This window comes from Macaca mulatta, chromosome 14 (genome assembly GCF_049350105.2).
Source record: "Macaca mulatta isolate MMU2019108-1 chromosome 14, T2T-MMU8v2.0, whole genome shotgun sequence".
Lineage (NCBI taxonomy): Eukaryota > Metazoa > Chordata > Mammalia > Primates > Cercopithecidae > Macaca > Macaca mulatta.
This window is the reverse complement of record NC_133419.1, coordinates 17,089,086-17,100,599: the sequence shown is the minus strand read 5'-3', so window position 1 is coordinate 17,100,599 and position 11,514 is coordinate 17,089,086. Positions and strand designations below refer to the sequence as shown.

General features: G+C 36.5%; 2 protein-coding genes across 2 annotated transcripts; one reads left to right on the top strand and one right to left on the bottom strand.

Moving 5' to 3' along the window:
* Positions 1 to 4,224: 4,224 nt before the first annotated feature.
* On the bottom strand, positions 4,225 to 5,881 carry OR4C11 (olfactory receptor family 4 subfamily C member 11). Its single transcript, XM_015114460.3, is given in 1 exon segment — positions 4,225 to 5,881. A coding segment is annotated over 1 exon segment (933 nt). The 5' UTR covers positions 5,869 to 5,881; the 3' UTR covers positions 4,225 to 4,935.
* Positions 5,882 to 8,878: 2,997 nt separating this feature from the next.
* LOC100428600 (olfactory receptor 4P4-like) lies at positions 8,879 to 9,689 on the top strand. Its single transcript, XM_015114459.3, is given in 2 exon segments — positions 8,879 to 9,012; positions 9,014 to 9,689. Coding segments are annotated over 2 exon segments (810 nt in total).
* The last annotated feature ends 1,825 nt before the right edge of the window (positions 9,690 to 11,514 follow it).

Genomic DNA, 11,514 nt, shown 5'->3' with positions numbered 1-11,514 from the left:
GAACTTCTTTAAAAGGATTAGTTTGAATTCTTTTGTCAGTTGTTTCACAGATCTCCACTACTTCTGAGTCTATTATTAGAGATTTATTAGTTCCTTTTGTGGTGTCATGTTTACCTGACTTTTCATAATCTTTGTGTTCTTAGATTGATGCCAGTGCATTTGAGAAGATAACCACCTCTTCTAGCTTTTGAAGCTGTTCTTTGGCAGTGATAAACCTTTATTACTAGTCTAGTCTGGGTTCTGGATGAGCTGGCTGGTAGCAACTCCAGACAGGCAGACCATGGTGTTGGGTTATCTAGTGCTGCTGGATAATGTTTTGTGCTCCGAGGTTAAACGATACTGATGGTTATGCTCCATGGACTGATGAGATCACTCTGACATCAAGCGGAGCTGATGATTGGCACTACAAACATCTCTGATTAGGCAAGGTGACAGGTTGTCTTTCCTAGATGCACCATGGTTGTTTGGAATCTGTAGTTTTGCAGAGCTGTGTGCTGGAATCTGAAACTGGGTGAGGTAGATGGGCTTGCTGCTAGGCTACACAAGTATGGCAGGGCCTAAAATTATGCTTGATATGTTTTGACTTGGGCTTGACTCTCAGCCTGGGGTGGTCTTAAGCAGAGTACTGAGGCTTGGTCAAGTCATGATGCAGCTGCTGGCGTTGAATGGGGGCAGAGGCTCCCTCCATGGATAACACTGACTTGCAGTTGGCTCCTGGGTTGAGGAAGATGTGAAAATGTGGCTTTCCTCAGTTCTCTGGTCCAAAAGGCTTTCTCAGACTCACTTTCGAGGTCTAGGATATTCGTGATAGTATTTTTTTGCCTCTGGATAGTTGCTGGTTGAATTTCTGTCATCGTCAGGGGAGTGAAAATGGGGAACTCCTATTATGCCGTGCTGCTAACATTACTTTCTGTGATCAATCTCTTTGTCTTTTTATTCTAGCATTTTATTTACAATGTGTCTTTATGGCAATCTTTTTAGGTTCAATGTATTTGGAAAACTTTAAGCTTCTTCAATGTCAATTTTCATTTCCTCTTCTATGCAATGTATAAGAGTTTCTGTTGTCCCACATCCTTGTCAACATGTGGTGGTGTTATTATTTTGAATTTTGGCCATTCTAATAGGGGTATAGTTGTATCTCATTGTTTTAATTTGCAATTCCTTAATAACAGATACTGTTGAGCATGTTTTTTAATGCTTATTTACCCATGTATATTCCCCACTAATTTTACTTTGTTTTTACAACCCTGCCTCTCAACGGTGTCTTCTAAAAGTGTGTGTACAAAGCATGGTAGAAAATAGATGGGAAGGCAAGGGAAAAGAAGGTTAAAGAGGAAGGAAAATTTCACTAAGTATTCAGTAGTCCAATCAATTAACCAAAATTGTTCTTATGGGACCTCAATATAAGTAGATTTTCAATAATATGTCTCTTCCACCTTGTGTCAGCATTGAGGTGAAATGAAGAATAGAGAAGGAAGCAGAAGAGTGAAAAGTAGAATACGCTATTCCAGGTCATGTGCTATTAACTATGTGTAAATGATAATCTAGAGTTTGTTCACCTCTTATCTCTGCTATTTTAAACCTTAGTGACATGCCAGACACCAACTTAAATTGATGTCCCTTTGCCCCACTTTATGATTATCTCTTATACGCTCACATCAGAAGGATGCTCCTCTCTTTCCTTTACATACGGACTGTTTAAAGTTGATGATGCAAATGTGCAGATACGGGAACATGTTCCATAAAGACTCCCTCTTTTCATTTTAAAGTGATACCAATGCATTTAAAATTCTCTTAGGTTTTTATTTAATCCTATTAAAACAAAACTTGACTGTGTTATTTTGAGTTAAACTTTATTTCCAATTATAAATTACATTCTTTGAAAACAAAAGAAAAACATTGTTAATAAATATGGGTGGTTTACATTAATAAAAAACATAGATTTAAATTAATTTTTTGAAAAATCTATTTTATTATGAAAGCTCATATTAAATTTGTTATTTTAAGTTCTTTAGGAATATTATTTTCTTTAATTCTGATGACAAGCCAATAAAATAGAAACTATTTTAACTTTTGATTTACAGATAAAAATTAGGCCTAAGATTTCACATATTTTTCTTAAAGTTACAAGGCTGTAAATTGGCAAAGCCAGGATTTGGATTTATGTAGTGTGATTCTAGGGTGCATACTACTCTATTCATCATATTCCACCACCCATCTTAAAGTTAAAAAAAGTTCAGTTCATAATCACTGCATCAACTTCCTAATACTTTTTATATTTTTGGCCATTTGAAAAGATGTTTCAATTAAGATTTTTTACTAACATAGGAGACATATAGAACTGAGTTAAAACCTTAATGCTGTTACTTCTTAGCAAGACAATCTCAAGGTACTAATTTGTTCAGTTCTCTAAACTTTAGATTTTTCACTTCAAAATTTAATTTTTCAATATAAATAACAAACTTGGTATTATTTTAGTGAGACACAAGTATAATAAAAACAAAGAGTTTGGACACATTTAGACACTGCTTGTTCCTGAAATGAAGAGATAATCAGAATTTACACTTTTTCTTTTAGGTCAATCACTTTTGAGGGAGGATGGTCATTCCAAAATTACCCATCGAATGGATACGGTGTTGAAGAACTTTTAAAATATTTTATCTTTATTTTCCATTTTGATTTGACTAATAGTACTTCTACAATACACAAAACATTTCAATATTCTTCCCCTGTATAGCTTCTTCTTATTCTATTTTCCAATCCTTATTTATTTATATTTTAATTTATCCTTTTCTTTTTTTTTCCTGTGCCTGTGCTTACCCATATACCTTTTTTCTAAACTTTTAATGTTCAATTATTTATCTGCAATGCAAATCAACATTAAGGCCTTTATAGGGTATGTGTGTGCATATGTGTGTTCGTGTATGTACGTGTGTTGTTGTGAAGGATATTAGATAAGTTAATAATGGAATCATTAAGTTTCCACTGTCTATTAAATATATGGCCTTCCTTGTGTATGATATGTCAACTTTGGGACACTAGTGCTAACACTGGAAACATTACATCACAGAAAACGAAGTGAAGTGAGCTCATAAAACACTCACGTTATTTAACTGAATTTATTTTATTTATTTATTTATTTGAGACAGTGTCTTGCTCTTTCACACAGGCTGGAGTGCAGTGGTGCCACCTCGGCTCACTGCAAGCTCCGCCTCCTGGGTTCACGCCATTCTCCTGCCTTAGCTGGGACTACAGACGCCCGCCACCAGGTCCGGCTAATTTTTTTTTTTTTTTTTTGTATTTTTAGTAGAGACGGGGTTTCACCGTGTTAGCCAGGATGGTCTCGACCTCCTGACCTCGTGATCCGCCCGCCTCGGCCTCCCAAAGTGCTGGGATTACAAGCATGAGCCACCGCACCCGGCCAATTGAATTTATTTTAAATTTATCTTTGACAGGAGAACATAATTTCAATTGGTAATATTTTTCATTAAATAAAATAAGGTTAAAAATGAAGTGGAATCTGATAACAGTTATTAAAGATGTGGTACACTTTATTGCACTGAAATAGATGAATATTAAAAGTCCATAATGGCCAGGCGCGGTGGCTCATGCCTGTAATCTCAGCACTTTGGGAGGCCGAGGCGGGCGGATCACAAGGTCAGGAGATGGAGACCATCCTGGCTAACACGGTGAAACTCCATCTCTACTGAAAATACAAAAAATTAGCCGGGCGCGGTGGCGAGCACCTGTAGTCCCAGCTACTCGGGAGGCTGAGGCAGGAGAATGGCGTGAACCCGGGAGGCGGAGCTTGCAGTGAGCCGAGATTGTGCCACTGCACTCCAGCCTGGGCAACAGAGCGAGATTCCGTCACACACACACACACACACACACACACACACACACAAAAGTCCATAATATAAACATCTGAAGTGCAGTGTTTTACCTGCTGTACTCACTCTGGGCATGAAAATTCCGTTGCCATTTCTAACCTGTGAATCTATGCAGCCCCAATTATTAGGACAGAATAAATAGAGAGGTAACTTCCTATAGCAGTAGTAGTTTCTCCCTAAACCCACTAGAGACAAGTGTCCTGAGTGTTTTCTGAATTCCTATGACAATTTTATTTATTTCATTGACATCACCCAACTTTAAACACAATAGATCATACCATTTTTGGTTTCAACCATGTTCTACCCTTCTGCACTTCAGGCTCAGGAAATATGTTGTACCTGCAGTATATTAGCCTCTGACTCAAAAATATAGAACTTTCTAAATACAAAGTAGTGATAAAATGTAAATGGACATCTTGATATACTGAGTTAGTTCCTTTGCCCTAGAAGTGTTCAGGAGGAAGCTTGATACCTTATTGTAAATGCATTATGGAAGGAATTTGTTATTTCTTTGTGGGTGCTCACAAATTTGAACACTTGTGATTGTATAAATGTCTTTTTATTAAACCAGTGTAGACAGAGTTGTGATGTGTAGTTCACAATCAGCAATGGCAGAATTGAGCTGTTAGGAAAAGGAGGAGCCAAATTGAAGATTTCAGGGAGTTTATCAGTCTATGGTCAAAAGTACAGGAAAGAAGTAAGAAAATCAGATGCATTAGATTAGAATGCATAGAGATAGTCAGGTTTACACCTTAGAAAATGCATGACTGGAAAGGAAGATAATCTGAAAAGAAAAGACTATTGGTCCATAATCACCTTAATTAATCTATACTCTATCTAGTTCTGGCACAAAAGACAATGTCTTGGTAGTCGTAGCTCCTGTTCACTAGAAAACATAGGAACCCACAAACTTAGATATGATGTATATTATTCCCACAACATTCAGGTACTTTCCTATTTGATATCTATACTTACTCAGTTAAATCATGATTTTACTGAATAAATCATGATTTGACTGAATAAGTAATCAGGCCAGGCCCTCAATTTATCCTTTGTTTTCTGAAATAATTTTGCCATGCCATAACTGTCTCATGGCATTTTTCACTTCTGCATTTCTCAGTGTGTAGATGAGTGGATTGAGAAAGGGTGTTCCAATAGTATAAAATACCGCCACCATCTTATCCATGGGGAAAGTGGTTGGGGGGCGTGTATATATGAATATGCATGGGCCAAAGAATAAGATGACTACAATTACGTGAGAAGTGCAAGTGGAGAGAGCCTTTTTCCTCCCTTCTGCACTGCGGTTTCTCAGTGAATGCAGGATGACAATATATGAAATTATCAAAATCATGAAACCAGTTGAGCAAACTGCCCCACTGTTAGACACCAACAGCAGGTTGATCATGTAAGTGTCCATGCAGGCAAGTTTCAACAAGGGCTACAAATCACAGCAATAATGATCAATCAAATTGGGTCCACAGAAAGGCAACCTTAAGGCCAGGATAATCTGAGCCATAGAGTGTATAAAAGACCCTATCCAGGCAAGAACAATCAGGATGATGCAGACCTGCTGGCTCATGATGGTTGGGTAACGCAAGGGCTTACAAATGGCCACATAGTGATCAACAGCCATGAGGATGAGGACAAAGATCTCCATGCAGCCAAATAAATGTAGCCCAAAGACTTGTGTCATGCACTCATTGTAGGATATAATTTTCTTTGCAGAGAGAGCATCCACAATTAATCTAGGGGCTGTGGAAGTTGAAAAACAAGAATCAGCAATGGACAAATAAAATAGGAAGAAGTACATGGGGCTTCCTAGTGTCCGGCTGGACTTGATGGTCACAAAAATGAGCATATTCCCCACTACAGTTCCCATATCGAAAATTAAGAATATTACAAACACTAGTTTCTGCTTCAAGGGATCCTGTGTTAATCCTAACAGTATGAATTCAGTCACACTGTGATTTTGCTGCATTGTTTCAGTTGATGTGAAGGAACCACAGATAGGAAATAGTTAATCTGCAAAGGAAGAAAAAAAGGAAATAAACGCTCGATTTGGAGGTCAAATACATATTCTTAGCAATGAAATTGCAACTTTCCAATGGGTTATTATTGACAAATCTGTGTATTTTTTCTTAGTAAAATGAATTCATAGTAACTATTCAATATATTTACCAAATTACTTTTTTTTTTTTTTTTTGGAGACAGAGTGTCACACTATCCTCTAGGCCGGACTGCAGTGGCATGACACAATTACACATGAAAATAATACAATGAGAAATAGAAAAATAACTTAAAAACAAATGATTTTTCAAACAAAGTAAACATTAGTTTAGAGGGTTGGTATGAGTAGGTATCTTTCTGAGCTGAATGTGTTTCTTTAGCTTATAGCCAGGAATAATAAATATTTTGTACTCTGTTGCAATAACAGAAGAAAATGTACATTACTTGCTTCAATAGGCTTTCACATTATTTGAACCTGATAGTACCATTATAATATATTTACTTAGTAAATATACTGATCATTCTAATAATGATTATTTAAATACTTCAGAATACCTTCCTCAATAAAATTTACATGTATGTGGGCGAGCACATGTACGCACACGCGTGCACACACACACAGAGAATAAACATAAAATTTTTGCACTGAGCAAAATGTCAGTCATTCCAGCCCAACATGAGAATTATTTTAACCTCTTGCCTTGACTATCTTTATTTCCTTTTAATTTACCTCTGAAAATTTTCTAATTCTTTTCAGCTCCAAATTCATCCTTTATTATTCAACTTTGCACTGCTTTGTTATACTGTGTTGTCCAAAGTTAAATTCTTCCCTCTTTCATTATTCTTCTGGGCTCTTCAAAAAGTTTTCTTAAGAGACAAGTAGATACTGAGACTAAAATGAGGAAAAAAGTGGAAGAATACTTGACATATATATCAGGACATTCTTTCAAATTTCAGTTTTACAGGAAAGCATCAGTGACTTAGAAAATGAGATCTATGTGCTCCGAGTCAGGACTGAAACTTTCAATAGAATTTTTAGTTTGTATGTTCTTGAGAATCCCATATCCTGACTGCAAGAAAGAGAAGTTAAATATATATAGAGAATTAATATTTATTTGCATATATCAAATATTGAACAAATTGTTCCATATACCTTTTCACATATATATTCCACATGGTAACACAGTAAAAAATTAAAAGGGAAGTGCCTATATGATAAAATACATTTACAACACATATGCCGGACAAAAGCATAACTTTTTCAAATGTAAATGGATTTCACAGATAAGTTTCTGAAAAACATGACACAAATGAACATTAGGAAAACAACCCATCTTAAAAGAGATTGTTCTCCTTATGGTAAAGAGTATGCCTCTGGAAAGATGCTCAATTTCATTCACAGTTAAATACATTCAAATTAAAATTCCAGTTAGGTAAATTTCACCTATAAGGCTAATAAAGTAATCCTTTTGCTGAATGTCTTAACAAATAGTCTTGACGAAGGTGTGGGACACAGTCAACCCTACAAACTTTTGGTGGGAATGTAAGTGGGTGCAACCTTCTAGGAAGTGACTTCAGTATCTATAATATGACAACTGCATATAGAAATTGATCCAGTTATTCTGTTTCCTACAGACACACTCATTCATAGAAAGAAGGACAATCATTTTGCCTTAGATGGTAGCAAGAGATAGGAAACAACTTTATGCCCCTCGGAAGGGACATTAAAGAATCAAGGATGATATTTTTATGCAACCATTAATTAGAATGAAGCAGATACATATATCTGTGTGTTTATACACGCGCACACACACACAGAAAATGGTCCCTGACATATGGTGTAAATTGAAACGTAAGAGATTAATACTGCATGCTTAGAATTGTAACATTTTCCTTAACATCAGTTACAGTCATTACTACACACACCTCCATATTTAAATACATGAATTATAGTAGAAGAGTATGAAAAAACTATAATGACTCTGAGTGGGGAAATTGCATTCTTGGCATTAGAGATGGGAGAAAGACCTACTTTAAAAAATATTCACTTTGGTAATATTTGACCATGTGTCATAATAATGCTACATCAATAATAATGCTTTAAAAGCTTTACCTTGGGAGATGGGTTGTTATTCACCTTGTGATGGCATGTCACTGAGCCATCACAACTGCCTTCTGTTGTAGTCAGGTATTCTAGTGGTATTCTTAGGGCTACATTAAGTTTCACAAATTTGAGTAAGTCAGATATAGCAGTAGTGTTGAAACTCAGTGCTCTGTAAATACAACATATGCAGACACACTGTCACTAACTGGAGATTCACTTCCTGTATTGAAAGTTTGTGAAAGCTCTTTAGCAAACAGAAATAAAAAATTGTATTTGTCTTCTCTTAAGTATTATAAAAAGACACACACACACACACACACACACACGTATCTCCAGAATAGATGAATAAGCAGAAATAAATAGATATAAATAGACATCATTACACATTTTTATAGTACTATATATTAGAATGAAGCAACATAAGAAAGAGTATCTTTATCTGTTCACTGCTAAATTTCAGTATTTATGAAAAAGTAGGTTTTTGATAAATATCTGTTGAATGAATCAAAAGATTAAAAGAAATTCCTATAGATCCAAATCATTAATGTTTTATACTATTTTATACTGAGTTGCCATTAAGGAGAAGGAAGACAGCATCATACCATGAGAGACATCATCACCTTCATGGAGCACTTCCTGGAACACCCCAATAGATTTTATTTCTGTTTGTTTATTTATTCATTTTGTTACTGCTCCTTGCAGAGCGGGGCTACCCTTAGGCAGTTTGTCCAGAGTAGCCTGTTTCTGTTTAATTATCTCCTACCCACGTCTACCAACAGCTCTTACCTGGTAGTGCCCATTTCCATCAAGATATGCTGTGCATGATTTTTATTCCCATCTTTTCACTTTAGATTGTAAAGCACTTCTAGAAAAGTCCATGAATTTCCCCACCTTCCACCAGTGCACCCAGCTCATTCACCAACCCATGTATTTCTTCCTCAATTACCTCTCACTCTCTGACCTTTGCTACACATCCACAGTGACCCCCAAATTAATGGCTGACTTACTGATAGACCATTTCTTATAATAACTGCATGATACAACTCTTTACCACCCATTTTTTCGGAGGCATAGAGATCTTCATTCTCACAAGGATGGCCTATGACCGCTATGTGGCCATCTGCAAGCCCCTGAACTACACCACCATCATGAGCAGGCAAAGATGTGACACAATCATCATAGTCTGTTGTACTGGGGGGTTTATACACTCTGCCAGTCAGTTTCTTCTCATCATCTTTGTACCGTTTTGTGGCCCAAATGAGATAGATCACTACTTCTGTGATGTGTATCCTTTGCTGAAATTGGCTTGTTCTAATATACACATGATAGGTCTCTTAGTCATTGCTAATTCGGGCTTAATTGCTTTGGTGACATTTGTTGTCTTGATGTTGTCTTACGTTTTTATATTGTATACCATCAGACCATATTCTGCAGAGAGCCGCAGCAAAGCTCTTTCCACTTGCAGTTCTCATGTAATGGTTGTAGTCCTGTTTTTTGCACCTGCAATATTCATTTACATTAGACCGGTCACAACGTTCTCAGAAGATAAAGTGTTTGCCCTTTTTTATACCATCATTGCTCCCATGTTCAACCCTCTCATCTACAATCTGAGAAACAGGGAGATGAAGAACACCATGAGGAAAGTGTGGTGTTGTCAAATACTCCTGAAAGGAAATGAACTTTTCTGAATTGTTTCTGCTTTTCATGCCATGGTTCCCTGAGACCACACTGATGAGTGAGAAAGATTCACTCTCATCATGCTCTTGTCCTTGTTGTTTGGAGGGAAAAGTGAGCAAACAGGAAGCATATCCCTTCTGGGATTTTATACTTCTGCATTGACGTCTCTTTTTTTTTTTTTTTTGAGACGGAGTCTCACTCTGTCGCCCAGGCTGGAGTGCAGTGGCCGGATCTCAGCTCACTGCAAGCTCCGCCTCCCAGATTCACACCATTGTCCTGCCTCAGCCTCCCGAGTAGCTGGACTACAGGCATTGACGTCTCTTTAACCAGTTGAACATTATTCTTATCCATACTCTCCTCCGCCTTTCTTAATCATTACGATTGTGCTCATGTGATATGAAATAACCAGAAAATTTCTTTAAAATACGGATTACATGGCGTTGTGTTGAAAAAATAAAATAGACTATGCATTTTCATGCCTTAAACTGCCAAGAAAATGAATGAAATATTACCTTCAACTTTTTGCATTTGTGCTGAAGTCTAAACAAAAAAATGCATATATTGCCTGTGTACAGCTCATGAACTTTTGCAGATTGAGCATGATTGTGTAATCAGCAACTGGATTAAGAGACAGAAGTATCAGCACATCAGAGGTCCTCCTTATTCCTGTTTATTATTAATACCTCCCAAAGTTAACCACAATATTTATTTCTAAATATTGTAGTATTGTAATCCCAGCACTTTGGGAGGCTGAGGTGGGTGGATCACGAGATCAGGAGTTCGAGACTAGCCTGACCAAGATGATGAAACCCTGTCTCTTCTAAAATTACAAAAATTAGCCGGGCGCAGTGGGAACACCTTTAATCCCAGCTACTCGGGAGGCCAAGGCAGGAGAATAGCTTGAACTGGGGAGGCGGAGGTTGCAGTGAGCTGACATCATGCCACTGCACTCTAGCTTGGGTGACAGAGCAAGACTCCATCTCAAATGATGATGATGATGATAATAATAATAATAATAATAATGTTTTTATCTGTTCTTGTACTTTGAAGAATAAGAGTGATATAGATTTTGCTGCTGACTGCGTGCCTTCTCAGTATTTCAGTTGTGAGTCATTTCTCATGTTGGCAAGTTTTCTGATTGTTTTCATTAATGTATACAGTATCTTATCATGTGAATATATAATGATTAATTTATCCATTCCCTTGTTGCCAGGCATTTGGGTGGTTTCCCATTTAGGGTTATTATGTATAGTGCTGCTTTGAACATTTTGAAACGTATTTTTCAGTGAATATATGTCTTTTATTATTTCATTATGCTTTATAATGTAATTAAAACAATTTTAAGAAAGTAGTACTATATTTGTATTCATATCTTTCATAATATATTACTGATATAAATGAAAGATATTAATTGAAAAAATAATTAGCCATAGAAAAACACTAAGTGAAATAAAAGATTTAGAAATAAATATGTGAAATAGCTTACACTTCTAGGATCCACACAGTGGGATACGAGATAAGCTGATTAATGCAAACCTGTCTGTGAATCACAGGAAAAAAGGATGAATGCTCTTAGAATGGTAGTTTACACAATGAAGCTCAGAAAAACTTCCAGGGATGCAGCATTAGATTATGATAGCAAGATTAACACAGAAGTATCACCACTGAAAAATGTTATCAAATAGAATATTCATTGTAGCATATGAAGTCACTTGCCATATTAAATGAAACTGGAAAAATTCTGTATTTAGCTTCTAAGAAGGAAAAACAATGTACTTCACTGAACTCCCAATAAGGGCAGTGATGCCAAATGAAGAAGGCGTGCTATGAGTTTAT